The sequence below is a fragment of the Cephus cinctus genome, unplaced genomic scaffold, assembly GCF_000341935.2.
Source record: "Cephus cinctus unplaced genomic scaffold, Ccin1 Ccin1_scaffold1146, whole genome shotgun sequence".
Classification (NCBI taxonomy): Eukaryota; Metazoa; Arthropoda; class Insecta; order Hymenoptera; family Cephidae; genus Cephus; species Cephus cinctus.
In genome coordinates, this window is record NW_014333641.1 from 239,062 (window position 1) to 259,912 (window position 20,851).

General features: G+C 36.5%; 2 protein-coding genes and 1 non-coding gene across 6 annotated transcripts; 1 reads left to right on the forward strand and 2 right to left on the reverse strand.

Annotated features, from left to right (window-relative positions):
* Nucleotides 1-126: 126 nt before the first annotated feature.
* Nucleotides 127-3,860, reverse strand: LOC107272243 (nucleoporin Nup43). 4 transcript variants are annotated; one of them, XM_025089567.1, is made up of 9 exons: nucleotides 3,252-3,860; nucleotides 1,788-1,937; nucleotides 1,560-1,701; nucleotides 1,364-1,468; nucleotides 1,171-1,295; nucleotides 973-1,094; nucleotides 756-907; nucleotides 443-689; nucleotides 127-369 (listed from the first exon to the last, which is right to left on the reverse strand). In XM_025089567.1, the coding sequence occupies exons 3-9, from the start codon at nucleotides 1,671-1,673 to the stop codon at nucleotides 197-199; spliced, it is 1,038 nt and encodes a 345-aa protein (XP_024945335.1). In that variant the 5' UTR covers nucleotides 1,674-1,701; nucleotides 1,788-1,937; nucleotides 3,252-3,860; the 3' UTR covers nucleotides 127-196. The 4 variants fall into 4 exon arrangements, with proteins under 4 accessions (XP_024945335.1, XP_015604696.1, XP_024945334.1 ...); XM_015749210.2 differs by adding an exon at nucleotides 3,026-3,210 and having other exon boundaries at nucleotides 1,560-1,937; nucleotides 3,627-3,858; XM_025089566.1 differs by having other exon boundaries at nucleotides 1,560-1,937; nucleotides 3,252-3,327; nucleotides 3,627-3,858.
* Nucleotides 2,459-19,050, forward strand: LOC107272240 (V-type proton ATPase 116 kDa subunit a). The gene is made up of 14 exons (XM_015749201.2): nucleotides 2,459-2,608; nucleotides 14,047-14,187; nucleotides 14,324-14,503; nucleotides 14,593-14,721; nucleotides 14,812-14,894; nucleotides 14,975-15,101; nucleotides 15,175-15,351; nucleotides 15,433-15,645; nucleotides 15,755-15,968; nucleotides 16,063-16,486; nucleotides 16,630-16,757; nucleotides 16,834-17,063; nucleotides 17,186-17,583; nucleotides 17,706-19,050. The coding sequence occupies exons 2-14, from the start codon at nucleotides 14,071-14,073 to the stop codon at nucleotides 17,800-17,802; spliced, it is 2,517 nt and encodes an 838-aa protein (XP_015604687.1). The 5' UTR covers nucleotides 2,459-2,608; nucleotides 14,047-14,070; the 3' UTR covers nucleotides 17,803-19,050.
* On the reverse strand, nucleotides 8,578-8,705 carry LOC112495029. The gene has a single exon (XR_003061150.1). It is a non-coding gene; the product is annotated as a U4atac minor spliceosomal RNA (small nuclear RNA).
* Nucleotides 19,051-20,851: the final 1,801 nt, after the last annotated feature.

Genomic DNA, 20,851 nt, shown 5'->3' on the forward strand with positions numbered 1-20,851 from the left:
TGGCGTAACATAGTTGCTGTGGCAAAAACGAGAGAAGGCGCTATTCGAATCCTCATTTTTTTCAATTGTTACATTGTTTCATGTTTTAGACGATTGTTGCACATTGAGATACAATAGAGTTTGTGATATTATTGAAAATAACCTTTATTTCACACAATACACAATTGTAAAAATTATTTAGGTACTGTTTGTGCATTCAAACAATTATATCCTTAACGACATATATTGCTTCGTTATCGCATCCAAATAATAATGTTGATCTATCAATATCGATGCTGTTTATTGGTTTGTGCATTGCAGTGCAAAGTGAAACGACACTGACCTTTCCATTTGCACCGATGGTATTCAGCCAATGTGAATCGATGGAATCTGAAATAGTTATACAATATAAATTTATGATTAGTGCAGTTTCAATATATTATTTTTCATTCCTTAGTTTTACCTAATTTCATTTTTGTTTTCTGTGCGTTGTTCCAGTGCCACAACTCCCCACTGACCGAACAAGTAAATAGATTTTCAGGGCGGTCTGGATGAAATAATATTTCGCTAACAGATCTTGCATGAGCATTTAGTTGCGAGATCGGATAAGTATTGTGTCGCAAATCCCAGACAGTTAAGCTACCATCCCCACCACCAGCAACAACAATGTGTCTTTGAGTTGGATGATGTGCTATGCTTACTGCTTCTGTCTGTAAAATTGTTGATAAATATTTGTGCATGCTTAATAGATAATAATAATATCATAAAAGCCATACTTTTAATTGTTCCGAAAGCATGAAAGTAGTTGCTGGTATATCCTGGTCATTTCTTAGATCCCAAACTTTCATGTGCCCACGTAAGTTTCCTGTAAGGATTTCACTGTGCCGCAAAAAATCAACACAGTATAGTGAACAACTGTCTGCATTCTCTGAAAGTGAATTATATAGAATTTCGTATGATGATTTATTCATCTTGAGATATAAAATATGTTACCTATAGTTCTGACTGGTTTTTTTTGACGGGCTGTAAGTAAATTAATTCTACCATCCTCGCCTACTGAAACTATATCCTGTTCAAAGGTGGAAAGGGCAGTGCATGATGCATAATCTCCTGTCCTAGAAATAAAATTACATTACATTACTGTTTTACTCATAAATTGTTATACCGTATAATTATTCTTCTTATACACACTTAAAGTTGTGAATAAAATCCCATGACATGTGCTCTTTAAATTGTGCGTATGGATTCTCTTGGATTTGCAATAATCTTACTGATCCTAATGATGATGATGCGACAAAGAAGTCTTTGCTTATAAACTGAAATAGTAGAATAATGCTCAAGCATCAATTTTGCTATTGTCATTATATGAAAATAAGCAAGATACCTTTAATTCCGTTACATCTCCAAGAAAAGCATGTGAAGATATAACAGCTGGGTATGTCTCATTATCTTCATTTGTTTCAAATGTCCAGTATGTAATTTTATTGACCTAAAATTATATAGAAAAAATTGTTCATCAATTAACAAATTAATGATTTCTTATAAAAATTTAAGCTAGTCTCCATTAGCCTATATATTACCGGATTATCCCAACTGCCGGTTAAAAAAGTTTTGGCTTCAGTGAAGTCTTCGTGCTTCCACCTTATTTTAGAAATTTTTTCAGACACGAAAGATCCCTGAATATTCTCCCCCATTTTTCGTCGTCATACACTTGTTATATTCCTTCACAAAATATCAATTATTCAAAGTGATATCATTGTTACTCCACTTTCAAATTCAATGTTGCGATAAATTCTACATATACGAACCAACAAGAAGCCATCATTTGAGTATGATCACGTGACGTCCCATTTCATTACAATTCCGTCAGGTTGCACCAATATCGCCTGACCATGAAACAGTCTATCACCTTTAATTCTTCATTCATCATTTTCATCTTCTTTAATGCATTCCCATAACTCACAAAGAAAACTAACATTGTAAGTCAATATAAAACATTTTTATACTATATAATACAATGACTTAAAACATCATGCATAACATACACCAAGCATGAGGACCATATCATATGTAACCATATATTATATATTACCTAAATGAAAGCCATACAAACTAGATATGAGATCTTAATAAACAATAGCTATTAGGCAATAATATAATATATACCTAAATATATTAGCAGACGTTGTAGCGATATCATCAATAACAGTAGTTACAAAATTATGATACAATAACCTCTCGTAATTATACGACAATCTAAAATGAACCTTCGCTGCGTAGCAGAAAAGGGTTCAACAACTTTCTGACAAACGGTAAACACGTCATAACTTCTATATGCACCTATAGCTGTCACTTCGACAGGATGGTGTAGAGAGAGTGGCAAGGAAAGAAAATGTTAAGTCGATCAGCTGTATTGGTGTTTACATTCGGCGGCGATCATGAAACGCATGGTGGGGTCGCACGACCGAGGGCCAGTCTTTTGCGGCACGTCGACCGGTTCCGAGTGCGACGAGCACACCAGTCTTTATAGAGTGCAGAACGCGTGTAACAGTATTTAATAGTTTTCCAGTGTCAAGTGTATCTCTTTAAATGACCCATCGTACTCCATAAACAAATTCCTGATTTGCAGGTAAGTAATGAGTTAGAAAAATTATAAGTGATCGCGAGACCACTCGACGAACGAGTGTACTGAACTTGTTGGTTATTTCCTTTTTTGTTTTCTTCACGTGAGAAGCAGGTCGGTGAAAAAATCTGTGTATCGATTTATGACTTGATATTACTTCCCGATGGATCATAAAGTTTAACAAATTTTTTGGATATTTGTTGGTTAGGTAAAAGGTGTTTGGTTCTTTCTTTGATGTTTCTTTTACACAATAAAAACGTGACAAGTTTTTGGATGTCAGTTTGATGTCAGTTCAAAGCGTGTTCGATCTTTGAATATATTTTGAGAATACTGGAATTTGTATACGTTGTTTAAGAGACGTTATTTATGCGTGGAACTTTTGAGTTCAAATGTTGGGTAAGCTTTCGCGTATGACTCTCGTACCTGTTACCAGTTTGTTGGAATGCATGGCTTATCTTTTTTTTTCGATGAACGAATAGAAAGTCCATGCTTTATTATCATGGAGGTTCTCGAGCATTATGATGAAGTAGAGATTCTTGGTGCACCACTCAATGGTGTAACAGAGTAGATTTGAATCGAACGCGATATGAATTTCGATAAAATAATAACTGAAAAGAAAAAAAAATTATTTTCAAAAGATAACACTCACCATTGAGCCTTGTCTTATAAATTTTAATATTTCCCATATACATTGATTTATTCGGAGCTTTTTACACTTTCTGTTACTAAAACACAAGCGTGCTAGATTTATTATTCAATTTTTACAACTTCTCCGTTCAATCATGGAACGAAAAATAACTTCCTTCTTAACATGACAAACGATCTTATGCAATATGCATGAATCATTATTAGGATTAGAGCGAACAAGCGTAACGCGCATACACGTGCGCTAAGGAGATCTTCCGATGTAAAATGTTCACGTGCAACGGTTAACGTTTCATCCTTTTGACTTTGACATTGTTTACGCGTTGCCAGGAAACGAACAGAACCGGTCTTAAATATAGCCAATCAGCGATCTGCATACCTGACTGCCTCCCAGACATTGGTATTTCACGATAAGTACAGCCGATAACAAAATTGTTAGACCTGAACTATGGAAACAATTCTGAACAGTAATACGCTACGTCGGCTCTTTCCCTCGTACGGCTTAAGGGACAGTAAGCTTGGACGAACAATGAGATACATGTTACGAGAATTCTACGCCAGTTAACACGCTGGTAAGAATAGATTTATTGGCGCACTTCTCCACTGTTGCAATTGCGTATTACTTTGCCATTTCGCAGCTGGCATCCGCTCGGAGAGTATCGACGATGGCGTAAGAGGGTCTACGAGGCTTTAAAGATTTTATAGAATTACGTTGAACTCAAGGAGAGCGTCAGAAATTGTACAAACGTTACGAGATAAGAGGGTTATTAATATCATGGACTTGATTCACAAAGTAGCCGCAAACACGCGCGCCACAACTTTATCGCCCAAATCAGCCAGTAAAACAACATTTTAAATTCCGTTCGATCCCATCAAAGCTATTGGAGCTCCTGTAATCTGTTGGATAATATATTATTTATAACTCGTATGCCGATACGAACAAAATTTCAAACCATTCACAACGGCGTTACGTGTTTCGTCGCTTTGTTTTTCGCTGCTTTCTTTTTACGTCACTTATTTATCGTACGAATATAAAGGACGAGGTGCGGTAGAACAAAAAAATGTTTAATTCCATGTAAATTTTACACTTTAGCAGTTTTTCGTTAAAAGAGTCAGAGATGGAGATACAGGATTATTTAATATCACACCGAGCACCTATTAATTCATTTAATCAATGAGTATCGAAGAATCTCATAAGAGCATTGATTCCTGACTAGGAACAAATTTTTCACGATCTTTGAACTAGGTTGCTGATCGTCAGGCATGACAGAGCTGAGCGAGGTGCAAAAAATTGTTCGATTCGCAAAAACGTTACCAGTTTGACTGGATGCAGCATCCGATACGGAATTGCAATAGTTGCTAAACAAGTTGATACTTTGTGATGTAGGAACATTTGTTCAACACACAAACACACATGTATATTACATAATATAGAATTTTGTACAGTCAAACAATAACTAATACTTATAATGTAAACGCCGAAGTTCTTGTTGTCTGAAATATGCAGCTCGTAGTTATAATTATAGATAGCAGATAGTTATAATTTATTATAGATAGACAACTGCCAGCAGTATACTTAAATAAGAAATCGGTCACGTCGCACTGCGTCCTCTCCGTGAACACAGAATAACGCTTGTGACGTCCAAGCCCGAGTAATTGCACATTATTGTTATTATCGTTGGATCGCAGAAAAGCTTTCGAAAAGTCTTGGAGTTGCCGTCGACTAAATCGACACACAAAGGGGCTGCTCGTTTATTGACTTAGGCCTCGCGCCCCGCCATGTTTGTCTACCATCGGTTGTGACGTCATACCACGATAGAGAGAACAATTTAAGAAGGTTACACAAATTCCTGGGGAAAAAAAAGTTTGACCTTGACGCGCAAGTAATCTATGATAGAAAAAAAGAGAGTTGCATTCACCATTCACAATTAATTGCACTCGTGAAAATCGCGATATCCTGTCTTATCGTTATTTTTCATAGAGAAATGCAAATCGTTTACCGATTCAATTTTGAAATTCGCGCGCAAAGTCCCCGTGGATATTTTACTATGCCTTCTGAATTCATTTGAATTTTTCATTCTTCGTCATTTCCCGCGAACCTCCTGCATAAGTGAAAATTACACAGACACGCACCTTCCGTTCTACTTTGTTAAAACGAACAATTTGCGGCTGCACGATGTGTGGGAGTGGCTTCCGCTGATCTCTCGTATGTATATTTTAGTTTTTATTTCACATTCTATCTAGTACATTATGGTGTACCGTGTTTAGTGTTTGATTACGTCAATGTTGTAACGAACACTTCCCTAGTGGCTGACTGTTGACCGCAAAACGGGATAACGTTTTTTTCCTCGTTTGAAAATACCGTGCTAATCTAGTCCTTCTAGCGATAGTTTATCGATGTTCTTAAAGGGGGGAGGTTCAGGAGGCACCGCAGAAGTCCTGGGATAGGAATTACAAACAGATGGCTGTGCGATAACAAAATTTGCTTCAGTTGAATGCACTTTGGTCATCACAATTTTGTGGTTGTTTCATACAAAATTGTTCGAGAACAATTTTGGGTTTATACTTAGTTCACAGTATTTTTATGCGCATGCCTCGTAAGGGTTCGGGAGGTAAGATATATGACGGTTTGTATGGAACAGCTGTCAGTTGGTACTCACGGTGCATTGAACCTACCATGAAAAAGAAACAGACAAAGAAAATATGAACAGAGTCCATTAAGCATTGCGATTGAATCTCTCGGTAGGTTAGACGATATATTAATTATTGTTTTGTAAACAATTGTAATTTATTTATTGAAATCAATCCTGCAGCACTCATTCTCCTTTGTTTGGTTCATCTCAAGTAACGTCAACGTGCGCGTAATATTAGCTTCGGGTTATGGGACGTGCATGCGTCTTCACTTGTGGAATTGTTTGTTCGATCCCCATCTTTGATTACCGTAACTTCATTTTTCTCGATGACAGCTTATTTCAGCTATTAACACGTTCCACGGCTCGTTTCGAAATCACTGACAGCGAGGTCTCGTAGTCGCGACCACTAAGCGATTTTGTATTTCGAATTCCTTACGTGGTCGTGGGGATCAATTGGATCAAAATGACCGACGGTACGTTCAGTAACATACGTGCAAGGACAAATTCTTGTACCCCACCATAAATGTCAATTGTCTTTTGACCCTCCAATTGTAATATTTTTTAATTACGTAGACTGGCTAATGTAGCTGGTTTCTACAGCAAACCATCCAGTCTGAACATAACAGTTGGATCTTCGAAGTTCTGGGTTTAGTGTTTCTCAACTGTTGTTTCCAGGTATAAATTTTGTATGATTACGTTGTCAATTGGGTTTTCATGAAATTTGTCGTGCGAATGTTGTTTGATACAATTGCTGTACTTCTTTTTACGTCGTGTAACACAAACGGATTTTTGTACTGTACCGATACGAACCATCAAGCGATTCCTTACAGTGTCTCTTTGTGGTGCGACACGTGATGGCTGGTCACATGGTTATTAGGGCCACTCTGCCGTTGATTACTCTACAAGGTTGTCGCTGCTGTTTAGGCATTTCATTTGAGTAGTCCGTTGTGGGCAGAGTTGCTCGATACGATATGCGTGAGGAGCGCGTTTGTGAGGTATGGCTCTTCCCAAGCGTGTGTCTTCTTTTTGAAAGCGAAGAAACAATTTATGCGAGAATTCTCATAAGACCCATCATGGCTCTGACGATGGAGCGAAGAGATTTTTATTCGAAAATATTGTACCAATAGCGTTTTGTCTTGCAATGTTGACATTTGTCTTGATTTTTCGGCGTTGTTTTAAGACGCGTCTCGCGCATACTAAAAACTTCTAAATAGAACAACGATTACGTCATTTAGGGCTTGGCTAGAGTATTTCTTAAAGTATTTCTTTTCTCTGTACGACGTTAGGAATACCGAAAACAAAAAAATGCTTTTAGGATAGTCTTTAGACAATGTTTTTGGACAATTTGAGGGGATGACATTTTGTTTTTCCATCAGAATCAAGTATCATGGTTATTGAGCTGGTCACGGTGTGCGTCAAATGTTTCATGGGTTTCAGGTTCGCATTTGAATGAACGATAGTGGACACCACCACCCCCCCCATGCTTGTCATCTGACGCTTATCGAATTTCATTAATTCAATTTTTTCCGCTTTAACGTATATAAGAGCTTTGCGTTCTCGACGTCTGGCATACATCTATCAGAGATAGTGGAAATTGTTTTAAAAAAAAACTTGCAACATTGCTGTATTTACTTTGACGTGCGGAAATTTTTAAATACCTCCATTAGGTCCAGCTGTTGTAATCATGATATTTCACACGGTTCTTTGCCAGCAATTATGCTCACAACGAGCTCTACACTTTGTTTTTTTTTTTTCGACTAAATTCCTCGACTCGTTGTCAGTTTTTTAAAATGTGATTGGCAATCGTTAATCGTTTGATTATGAATTTCGTCGAAGACCTTTTGTAAAATAATCGACCTCTAATGCCGTTTCTTCTCGACCTTTCAGCGGACGACGATATTTCCTTCGCGAGCTACGATTATGCGAAATAGCCTTTACTTAGAGAATCACGTGTTTTGTTGTTGTTGCGGCATACCTCTTACGTGCCTCGTCACTTCACGGCTGCATTGGCGTACAACGGCCTTTCCTTACGGTTGCTGTGCTGCACAATCATTTCACGTAAATGCGTGTCAATGCATGTTAAGCGGATAATTGAATGTACTGACCTCTTTTCAAAGTTCGTTATTTTGTTACGCGCGATTTTTGTTAAGTCTTTCAATACGTGGTTATGGAATTTTGTATGCTTCAGCGATAACGTCTCGAGTACGTAGAGCGTGACGCGACAAATGGAAAAAGTTTTTGACAATCTTGTAAGCATATTACGGATTGCGTGGTTAAGCTTTATTATTATTTCTGTGTATTATTGCGCTTTATGTGGTCAGCATGAGGTCCACGGGCATATATGCATATGCAATGTGCGTAATATGCCTTGGGAAAAACCACAAACCAGAAAACAAGTCCACTGACCCATTTTGTCAAACAGAAAATCGAGTTTGTCATATTATCAGTTGACAGTTTTACCACCTTCTCTCTTATGCAATATGAATAATTACGTAACGGAATTTTTTTTGTGTTTCGACCGTAACTCTTGTACTCTAGTCAGAAAAACTTTGAAAATCAACTTATCACAATTTTCAGTGACTCGTGTTCACAGATTTTTGTTCCAAAAAGCTTCAGAGAGGGAGGGTGGTCTTTTTATAGCCTTCTTTTGTTCTTTGTATGCGGTTTGAAAAATAAAGCCTCTTATCAGGTAAAGAGGCTCCCAAAAATTGCACCGCGTAACAAATTAATGTACGGATGCGATAAATTGTTTTATAATGGGTTTCAGCAACAGTACCCTCACGAAACGATCATTGAATACTCTGCTCCCCTAAGACAAGGACGATTCTTTCATCTCGCGCTGCATATATCTATGGAGTACGTGATCGAAATATCCTTGCGGGTTTGCCTGGCCATCTGGCGGTAGTTCCGCGAAGCTTTGGCGTTTCAGTTGGTACATACTATAAAGTAATCTCGAATTCGAAGCTTTTTACATTCATCCCACTTGCGACTCACTTACACTTTTTAACCGTAATCGATCATCATCCAAATCAGCTGACCAGGACAAACACTACAGCGAGGTAACAATATGTCCTTGACTTCGAAAAGTGGTTCACATGTTTCTGGCAATGACCCAATAAATTCTTTCCTTTTCCTTCCCCCACTTCGTATAGACTTTCATAGAAACTCGTAACTACAGTGTAAATAATTTCGAACGTTACTTAATCATCGCATTACCATCGCCTTGAGTGCAGTTGGTTTTTTTTTTGTGTATCCTAAACGTGAATGATGAAATTTATGATTTTTTTTTTATGACGCAAATATTACTCCTCGCCGTTTGCTTCTTTATAAGTGTGATGAATTGCCGCTTATAGAATTTTCGCCTACTCTTAGCAGGTGGTACTCGTTAAAGTAATTCCGTGGAATGGATATAAAAGTCAAGTTGACATTATCAGACAAAGGCTGACGATTAAACGCTAATTGCTACTATTAATCAGCAAGTGATTAACAGTTTAACGTAAAACCGTTCTTAACAACATAGCTAAATTATCATAGACGACTGCATTAATTTTACGGACAGTCCAGTTGACGATGATTTTAGGGAAACAAACAAATAAATTTTGATAATGATTTCAAATGTTTAATATTTTTTTAATAAAAATTCCGAATCAAGAGATATTCCTCTGTGGATTGAAATAAGAAGCTAGCTCGAGATGTTACACGATAATACGAGTATACCGTATACGATATTATCTTGTACATGTAAATATTTTTTTTTTCTTCAGAAGATTGCACTTCGAGTACATATGTTAAGTAAAAAAAGATAACGCCCGACCGGTTAATTTAGGTCTATGCGCAGTACAATTAGGCTTATTAAAATTTCATTTCCACCCGTTAGAAATCCAACCCAGTGTTTCACCTAACAAAAAAGTCACGCGCGGCAGGTCAATAATTTTGTAAAAAAAATGGTCAAAGTTCAATCTACGTGTTCTGCGATGTCAAAAAAAGAAAAAAAAAAAAAATACGAAAAATGTTGATAAAAATATGACAGAGCCTCGCCGAAATGTTACAACGGAAAAGTAACGAGAATATTAACTGAATTCGCTATTATCAGTTGCAGTTTAATTATCTTTTATGAAATCAACAGTCTTTTTCTATTTACTCTTTTTTTCACTGTACCGTCAAGCAGGAAAAGTTACGTGCTACAATACGCATCCTACTATCAGGTAGCTTATCATTACCACCTCGCACACATGCTCAGAAAGAACCTGTACCAGGTTCGGGCGACGATCTTCCAAGTTCTAATTGCTCCAAGATATGCCCCTCTACGAATGACTTTATGGTCCGGCCGTGTCGTAAATGGCGATAAGCGGGCCAATGGGATCTTTGATCGCGATCTATGGTCCAATCGTCTTGTTAGCTCACCTTCGGGTTTCACCGTTAACCCTGCTCCTTTTTTTCCTTCCTCTATGAGAAGGAACTCGTGCGCGCTTACACAGCCAGCTAAATTATAAGTATACAGAAAGCTTTGCCCATTATTCTTATAGTCCGAAGGCGTCGCTGAGCCAGTTCGAGTTTGTTCGTAGTGCGTGACGGCTGTTGGCATCGACGTACGATTGTTGCTTCGAAAAAAAAGAAAAAAAAAAAAAAAAAGATCGTAAGTAAGTTTTGACTCGTCGCATGGACTGTCGTTGCGAAAATTATTTTTATCAAAGTAACAACAATAATATACAAGATTTATAGGCGACTTTAATTTTTATCAAGCTAAATTTTATTAACCTTATACTGTCAGATGACTTTCCAGACAATTATATTTTTCCTTTTTTTCATACGTTTTTTGTAAATTATTTTAAGTGTGGCTCGACTCTCGTGGATTACGATTCACAGGTCTCTGATCAATTGTCATGTAATTTTTGTTAAATTTTTTTTTTTCGATCTTGCATCTTTCGCATTATTATTATTTTTCGCCGGATTTTATCTTGCACGCCCGGTATTACTCGGTCACGATGATAATTCTGTTGCAGATCGTAGGCAAAAGTCAGCTCTACTTGGGACAATTGACATTATGATATTTATCCTGTAGGTTTAATTAACGGCGTCTTTATTTGATGCAATTACGTCATTTTTCTTCGAGGGTCTTAGCCCCTCGTTCTTATTCGTATCATCGTGACGTACGCATCCACAGTGGGTGCCTCCTATAGTATCGTTGGACGCTGATTCACGTGACTGTTAATTAATTTTTTTTTTCCTTGTCAAAATACGTTAACTAACGATCTTCTTGCGGGAGACGATATATATTTCTTGGAGGAGAATCAAACGTTTAACGAACGAGAAACTTGTTTAATGGGTATAACGATATTTCGGAATGTGTAATTCCAGGTTATTGCAAGGATTTCTGGATTTATTCTTATCAGACCTCGGAATAATAATTGGACTATTCTATATATATATACATATACACACTGGTATTAACGTCTGACCGAAACGTTACGTACAAGGCTAAAAAAAATTTGCGAAATCCCAACTCAACCAAGAGAACCGGAATTATGCGGTTGGAATAAAAATGACTATTATTGTAACTTCATGTATTTTTTCTTTTTAATATGATTTATACCTGTACCAAAGCTTATGACGATTGTTTTATATAGAACGTCAGGTCGTGTTTAATTATTGATAACTGTTGAGTAATAACAGCTGACTTGACCTATATATCTATCAACTCGCTATCTGACAGCTTCTTCAGGACATTAACGTTTGAAGATTTGCCAATGAAAAAAATTTCTTTTGCAAAACGAAAATTTAAAAAAAAATTGTGCACCTGTATCTCTAGTCACGCTTGGTCGGGCATGTTTAGTTTCTTTTTTTTTTCTTTTTTTTTTTTAATATCAAAAATTACGAACGGCCCTTATCAATAATCATCCACGAATATATTCAACGGTTATCGTTTGACTCGTGTCTTGGGAAACGGTTCAATTGACTTCCACGTAACGTAGCTTGCAATTCCGTTTATCAGTAACTTTGGTATTGCGAGGAGAGACAATAATCATGGCCAACGATAATTATTTTTCGTTATTAATCGATATAGTTTTTATTTTGACGAATTTATTAAAAGAACGTCTCTTAATGTATTATATAACATTAATTAATGACTCAATCGTGCTTTTAGAACGTTCGCACGAATCAATCATCGTATAAATTCTAGAGTGACCACTAGCTGCGATCTGAGTACAATCAGCTGATCGTTAAATTCCACTTCAGTCATATCGAATACGTGATACTTGATAAGGATATGCTATGTATAATCTGGACCAGAATCAATTTATGATTGAATTCTTTCCGTATTATTTTTACAATGCTTTACGTTGACATCAAAGGAGATACGTGGATTTTATAGTGTCTCTTCTGTACTGTCTACGTTTTTCCAACTGCCATATAACTAAAATGTCACAAGACTTACGCAACTGAGACTTTTAACCACGCTGAAAACACTTCAACTGGTACTTGAAGCGAAATTCTTTACGATAAGGAGGTTACGCAAATGTCACGAGTTTTAAGATGAGTTTAGGAAAAAAAAAATTTTATTTGGTTCATTTTACTAAAAAAATTGTATCTCGCTGTTCGAATTCCATTCTTTGCTCGTGGACATCTAAAAAAAAATATATATATATATATAGAGAGAATAATTTGGCAATATTACTTATTTCATTCGTTAATACTTACTGGACTTACTTTTTTCTACGTTTTATAATTCCTCGATTACAACCTCGTGATCGCTACTGATAAATCACAGTCGATACTGCTGATCCATTTGTATCGTTTTCACAGCGTTGAGCTTGTAATCTGCTTTGCAGTGAGATAGGATATTGTTGCAATGAAAAAAAAAGTTTAATGAAAATAAAATTTATATGCCCGTTACAGGTTTCATAATTTATAATAATTTTGATAACTGATTTCACTGTTACGCAACGTATCGATGCCCTATCAGGCAACAATAAATCGTCGAGTTGTGGCAAATCATATTGATAATTTTTCAGGCCAGTACGATACGAATCTCTGCGTGCGTTTCACTACGTTATCCGGTAATCGTGAAAGATAGAGATCAAAGCTGGATGTTTATTAAGTTTTAAAAGAGTTAAAAATAAGGAAAAGTCATTAATTCAAAGCATCAGACATAAATGATTGGAAGTAATCAACTTGAAGTTTAAAATTGATGAAAATTGTTTTTTTTTTTTTTTTTCAATCATTCAGGTCATTATAAAATTCATGTAAAATTAATTGGCCGCGATTTTTATCAACCAGTCGTCGACAGTTGCCATTTTGATTCGTCAAATGACGCGTATGATGTGTGATTTCATTGCTTATTCCTACGGCGCTTCTATTGCGAAATTAACATGTATTATTGTTCGTAAAAACATGGTCTTTCACGAAAAGTCTATTACGAGGATCCACAAGTGTTCAAAGAGACGTTGCAATAAGATAATTTCTCTGTTTTAAAGACTTTATCGTGGTATCGTCAAAGACTCATATTTTTCCAAGTGAATTGCACAGCTGAATTGACATTATCGAAATTAATCAATGTATTCGCCCAGTACCGCTCTAGCTCCTAACTAGGTACTGGCGTCGAATCGTTGCCTTGGTTGTGTTCCAAAAGTTGATCATTAAAGGTCTTGGCAGGTCAATTAAGGCAAAAGTTGGGGAAACATTGTGTCTCGGTGAGGTAAGACGGTGAAAATATTATACGAGGACATGCTTGGTATTAAAAATTTTTTTTTTTTAAATTCGTCGTATTGGTGTCATTCGATGTGAAATATCTATGTATGACGATGACCGATCAACTGGTAGTTTGATATGTCGGAGGTTTTATTAGACATTCATCTCCGTATTTCACGACCTGATCCAATCGTACAGATAAAGAGCTTTATCGTCACGTTAATATTATCTTGTTTTCACTGACAGCTTGAACCATCGAAATCGCAAGATTGACGTGACGATAATTCAACGTGACGGACTATCGAACGGCAATGCTTTCATAATACAAGTTTATTGTAAGTTCCGTTTGGATAACAGAGTTCGTGATAATTTTCATGAAGTTGTGACCTAGTTATATTGGGTTCATTTGGAGTTTAATTTTTTTTTTAAAACGATTAATTTTTTTTTAACAACTTTTCAATTTTTTTTTTATTTCAGGCTTGAACAACAATCGCCTTCAACATGGGGGCGTTATTTCGTAGCGAAGAAATGGCTTTGTGCCAGCTCTTCATTCAACCCGAAGCTGCGTATCTTTCTGTGTCCGAACTGGGGGAAACGGGCACCGTGCAATTTCGTGACGTAAGACTGCTAAAGAATTTCTAAACGATTAAGTAAATGCAAATGATCTATAATTTAAGAGTGGAACGATCAAAGGGCTATTTCTGCTATATTCAAAAGTTTTTCTTCAACTTCATCTTGTTCCTCTTGGTTACAGCTGAACGTCCAAGTCAATTCCTTTCAACGAAAATTCGTCAATGAAGTTCGACGATGCGACGAGATGGAGCGCAAGCTTCGTTACATCGAAGCTGAAGTCAAAAAAGATGGCGTGGCCATTATAGATGACATGGTGGAACTTCCACGAGCACCTAATCCACGTGAGATCATTGATCTTGAGGTAGCTGACTTTATTATGCTAAAGTATTGTATTTATGCATACGAGATTCCGGTTAAGAAATTAATAGCTGGATTTTATTTTCACTCTAGGCGCATCTTGAGAAAACGGAAAACGACATATTGGAATTGAGTCACAACGCTGTTAATTTGAAGAGCAATTATTTGGAGCTTACTGAACTCAAACACGTACTCGAGAAGACACAGGTTTTCTTTACGGAGGTGCGAATGAAATTATCTTGAAAACTTTTTCTTTTTTTTTTTTAATATTTTTAAGAACTTCAAACATTTTTTTTTATATTTCAATTATAGGAAGAGGCTCACGACTCCATAAGTAGAGCTCTTATTAACGAAGAGGCTCAGAATCCTGGTACAACGATTCGTGGTCGACTTGAGTGAGCATTCAACTAGCTTCCTCTTTTTCATTGATTTTACTGTTCCGTGGATTTTATCGTGAAATCGTTAAACTTTGTAGATTTGTTGCTGGCGTCATTAACCGTGAACGTGTACCAGCCTTTGAGAGAATGCTGTGGCGTATTTCACGTGGAAATGTGTTTCTTCGCCAGGCTGAGCTTGAAAAGCCATTGGAGGATCCGGCAACGGTATGCTAATAATTTATTGTTAATACGGTATATGTTAATTTCTTGTATCATTAATTCATTCGTGTAATTGCAGGGTAATGAAATGTATAAGACAGCCTTTGTCGCTTTCTTCCAAGGAGAACAGTTGAAGAGTCGAATCAAGAAAGTATGTAGTGGATTTCACGCGTCTTTGTATCCTTGTCCCAATAGTCATGCAGAGAGAGAGGATATGGTTAAAGGCGTTTGTACGCGTCTTGAGGATTTGAATTTGGTATGTATTATTTAAAGAAAATATAAAAGTCCATAAACACTTAGTAACCTGTTGTCAACACTTATATTTGATATTCCGCAGGTCCTTAATCAAACCCAAGATCATCGTCAACGAGTTTTACATAATGTCGCCAAGGAACTGCCAAATTGGAGCATCATGGTTCGCAAAATGAAAGCCATTTATCATACAATGAATTTGTTCAATATGGATGTATCCAAGAAATGTCTTATTGGAGAGTGCTGGGTACCGATGCAAGATCTTGCCATTGTACAAAACTGCCTCACGGAAGGGTCGGTAAGAGTCTATAAATTTTACTATACATTCACGGACGCAATTGGAAATTTGTATTAATTTCTAATTCATCGATTTTAATTATTTTTGTTTTGTTTTTACGTTTCATTAGCGTCTATGCGGTAGCTCTATACCGTCCTTTCTCAATGTTATCCAAATGGATGAAAACCCACCAACTTTCAACAGAACAAACAAGTTCACAAAAGGCTTCCAAGCATTAATTGATGCTTATGGCGTCGCGTCATATCGCGAGGCTAATCCTGCACTATATACAATTGTTACATTCCCATTTTTGTTCGCTATTATGTTTGGTGATGCAGGTCACGGTGAGAAATATTTTTTGTTTATTCTTAAAATGTCGATGAGTATTTTTAAAGAAATTTCCTTGATTTATATTTATCTTCTGTTTTCTCCCGACAGGTTTAATTGTCTTGTTGTTCGCTTCATATATGATTCTCTGGGAGAAGAAACTCACCGCGAAGAAGTCCACTAATGAAATCTGGAAGATCTTCTTCGGCGGTCGTTATATCATCTTCCTCATGGGTTTGTTTTCCATCTACACCGGTATCATCTATAACGACGTGTTTTCAAAGTCAACTAACGTGTTCGGATCTAGTTGGAAGATCAATTACAATATATCGACAATTGAAGGGAATGAAGAACTTCAGTTGGCTCCGGGTACGGCTGACTACGTACAGGTGCCGTATCCTTTGGGTATGGATCCTGTCTGGTCGGTAGCTCACAATAAAATTATCTTCTTCAATTCGTACAAGATGAAACTGTCCATCGTCTTTGGCGTTGTCCATATGATATTTGGTGTCTGTACGAACGTCATCAATATAATGTAAGTTTTTGTTAAGTGCACATTGATTAACATTCTAAGGATCAATGCTGATACGACGAATATACTTCTTTGGTAAAAAATATATAATTTTTTTGTTTTACATATTGTCTTTAATGATCCGCATGGTTTGTTTTGTGCTGCAGACACTTCAAGAGGTATTCCAGTCTCGTTCTAGAATTTTTACCTCAGCTTTTATTCCTCATGCTTTTGTTCTTCTACATGGTTGCCTTAATTTTGATGAAGTGGGTACTTTACGCGGATACGAATCCTGGTAAGATTCTTTTGGAATACCTCTATATGAAGTATTTGTAGGAGGTCTTTATAAAAATTTTTATTTCTTCTTATAGTTATAGCTGATAGGCCGACGTGTGCCCCATCTGTTCTTATCACTTTCATTAATATGATGCTCTTCACTTCGGCTGAGGTGGATAAAAATTGTGATGAATATATGTTCCCATATCAACAAAACGTGCAAAAAGGTTTTATTTTTGGTGCATTTCTTTGCATTCCCGTCATGCTCTTTGGCAAGCCGCTTTACATGCTCTGCACGAGGAAAAAGCCATCGACGAAAGTTCAGGTGAGTATTTAGACACTTTTCATTTATATGTAATATTATTATTTTATATTGCAAATTACAAAAGAATGCTTCGAAATACTGTCGGCATGATTTTAATTTCACAAGCTTCTAATTTCTTTCAGACAAATGGAACTGCTGCTTCTCAAGATATTGAATTGCAAGCGGAAGGATTACCGAATCCTACTAGCAGCAGCAAATCGGATGGTGGCCATGGTCACGATAATGAAAGTTTGGAGGATATGATGGTCCATCAAGCGATCCATACCATCGAATACGTTCTTTCAACCGTATCTCATACTGCTTCCTATCTCCGATTGTGGGCCTTATCACTGGCCCATGCTCAGCTTTCGGAGGTCTTATGGAGTATGGTATTAAAACAGGGCCTTAATGCTGAGGATGGTAATTACGTCACCAGCGTAATACTCTTCTTTGCTTTTGGTGCATGGGCCCTCTTTACTGTGGCCATTCTTGTTCTGATGGAAGGCCTTTCTGCATTTCTTCATACACTTCGGCTTCATTGGTGAGTTACTCAAACAATTTTTTCCATAGAATAAAAAAATAATTGTTGTATTCATTTTGAAACATCTGGATGTACATGTAGGTCAATTCTTTTTGATTGATTATGGTTCTCTTCTGTCGCAGGGTCGAGTTCATGAGCAAATTCTACACGGGTGAAGGTTACCTCTTCCAGCCGTTCTGCTTCAAGACTATCTTCGATGCTGAAGATGCCGAAGAATAGGTGGCACCACCGTACATTTTATTAATTATTTACCATGTATTTTAATCTCTCCACGCTGCACCGAGTCACTGTATTTTACGTGCGATTGGTTTTACGTCACTTTTATCACAATGCCAAAAATTCCCCGGTCGTATTTGTATACTTAAACGACCGATCGATACGAGAGATACTGTCATTTTAATTATTCAGGCTCTTTTCAACTTAACGTATTTTCTTATCCCCTCAAGTGTGAAGGAAAATATTCGATTTTATATATCGACTCGCTCTTGCTGGTTTTCAAGATCACTGAACTCTAATCAGCGACTGTGATAGTTGGTTAAGAATTTTAATTGAGAAAACTGGGATATTGAATTTTTTAATTTGAATTAAAAAAAAAAATCAGTTTTCATTTGACTTTAATGACATTAAAAACCTTAGAAAAACGATTTCTCTGCGAATCGCAAGAGTATAAAAATCTTTTTGTTATGCGCCTAAAGACATGGGTAACACTTAAGGGGTTATAGATGAAAGTAGGTGCGGAACCGTCTCCTATATAACAGTCTAATATTGTTCTATACTAATGCCAAATCTTCAATAAATGAAGTCTAATACATTCCCGATTGAAATTTTGTAAATATCCATGTATAAGGATAATTCAGGCAGAACAGCAGTGATTGAATATATTAACCGTGATAACGAGAGCCTGGCGTACAATGTCCATTCCAAATATAAGATGCATTTCTCTTTACTTGATTTTCATAAAAAGAAAGGAGCATTAATCGCACGCGGAAACATCAGTGCTATCACGCGAGTCGTGTTTACGTATTACGAGAGTACAAAGCTTTCAGTGTAATTAAAAGTTGGGAAAATTATTTCATTTATCGCGAGTGACGAAGTCGTATCTATAAATAAGAGAAAAGGGAGTGCGCGATACCAAAATTGTATCAAATAAGAATGATATATGGTTAGTGCTGAAATATAGATACAGTGTAATTAAAAGTAATGGTTATTTTTTAATTCCATTAACCGTAGACCGATGAGCCGTTTCCACCATACATGATTCATTTAGTCCCCTATTATAATTCGATAATAAGTGAGCCTTTAAAGTAAATACAAAGTCATTCACTGAAAAGTTAATATGAAGAAAAAGAAAAAAAATACCATGTTATCCATAGTTTTTCATAATTCATTCTATTATATCAATTTGCCACCGAGTAGTAATTGCCCGTAAAATTGTCTCATCATTAATAAAATATCTGTGCAAACATATCTTACTTGATTGAAAGTTGATATTCTCAATGACTTATATTTTCTTTGTTCCTCTTTCGTCTGTCGCAATTGTTTCTTCAATGCTGTACGATGTACGTCGCTCCAGTGTGTTCGGTTCCATTCAATTAGCGAAAATTACTTGCGTTACGCAATAAAGCCGTAGTCTTTAGCTTAGCGTTGCCGTACAAATATGACTGGACAAGCGCGCGCAATTCGCAAATTACGGTCGCCCGTAGTGCCGTGTTTTCATTTCGTAGAGGATTTAATGAAGATTCGCCGAGGTGAGTTGCTTAGAGGAAGGATCGTCCAACCACCCGTCCACAATCTAGAACCACCCGCCAGGATTCCCTCCTGTATACCCAGGATGCTCGCTAATGAAATCTCAGAGCTTGCCTTTCCAGCTCTCATGGAACAAATTGAAAGTAAATTCATGGAGGCTGCGTCAAATCACGGTCCATCAAAATTCTTTTTCCCATCTTCCTTCAATTTTGTAATTCGACATCTGACACGCTAAAATTTAAATCTTAAGACTATTTCTTGCTCACACCACCGGTGCTTAATGATCACAGTTTATATATAATTAGATTACTTGGCACTTATCTCTTGCTAGAAAGTTGCTACTTATCAAATTATACATATATACACTTCATTACTACATTTTACTACATATATATTGTATACGTGTATATTTGTCTTTAAATTAGGTGAGTAACCTAAATTGCTGTATGGTTCGTTGAACTGATTGTTGCAGGAAATGTTGTAGCTTCAAGATCACGTAACGGGTTGACTGGTTGAGTTTTGTTGTTGTTTCTTTTACATTTTTTTCTTTTTCTTTTCGCACGTTGCAGATTTTTATCAAGCGTGGACTGGTATGCACTTTGAATATTTTATTTAAACTTGTTATAAGGTATCCGTAGCTAAATACCCAACAGATACAATTTGTGACACTTGGATCAGTTCTGTATTGTTACACGGAGGTTATGAAAAAATTGGAGGTTATAAAAAAATATAAACGTGAAAAATGTTTTTGCTGGGTATACAGTATACTTATAAATATTCAACGAGATCTCGTGAACGAGATCAAATATTGATATGTTCTATTCTGTAAGCAGCCAGACTTACTAGAGACAATATACAATAGTTCTTTACACCTAACATTCTGCAACTGGTTATTTCCTTAGTGAATTCATAGGAGTGTACGTATCTTCGATAGAGTCGTCTACGGTGGTGACTAAACGTGCCTTAAGATGAATTATATTTAGTTAATAGTCATTTTTGGAGTTTGATCGAATTAAACAGAAAGCTTATTGCGAATTGCCAGCAATAAATTTAGAGGCTATGCGTAATGTAATTTTATCGTTTCGATGGAGATTAAATAAAAATATTTGTCCAATTTTGACACAGGCCTTGTTTGCTCTGGGTTATGAATTTTCGCAGAGACGAAAAACGTTCCTTGACCAAAATTCGCATATGTCAAGCTGTTGCTGAAATATCGACGGAATTGGCGATGATGGTAAAAAAAATATTTTGCAACGTCAATTATTTTCATGTCTATCGCGAGGATTTCGTGGATTATATGTCATTGGCATAAAAAAATGGACGTCGAATCAAAAAAATGGTGTGTGGTGCAATTTCTTCTCGGTTATTTGTTCGATAAGAATGTTTGTCACTTTCCCTCAATAAACGATACAAGGACTAGTTAAGTAATTTTTGCAATCGATACTTTCCACTCTATATAAAACACAGTATACACATACAGTATATAGGTGTGTGAATTAAATTTGACTTGAATAAATTAACC

Bases quoted from the DNA above. Each gene is read 5' to 3' on its own strand.
- LOC107272243 (XM_025089567.1), bottom strand. From the start codon at position 1,673: ATGGGGGAGAATATTCAGGGATCTTTCGTGTCTGAAAAAATTTCTAAA. The intron at 1,469-1,559 runs GTAATATATAGG...ATATAATTTTAG, and splicing joins CCGGCAGTTGGGATAATCCG to GTCAATAAAATTACATACTG. The intron at 1,095-1,170 runs GTGTGTATAAGA...TTTTATTTCTAG, and splicing joins GATTTTATTCACAACTTTAA to GACAGGAGATTATGCATCAT.
- LOC107272240 (XM_015749201.2), top strand. From the start codon at position 14,071: ATGGGGGCGTTATTTCGTAGCGAAGAAATGGCTTTGTGCCAGCTCTTC. The intron at 14,504-14,592 runs GTAGCTGACTTT...TTTTCACTCTAG, and splicing joins GTGAGATCATTGATCTTGAG to GCGCATCTTGAGAAAACGGA. The intron at 15,969-16,062 runs GTGAGAAATATT...TTCTCCCGACAG, and splicing joins GTTTGGTGATGCAGGTCACG to GTTTAATTGTCTTGTTGTTC.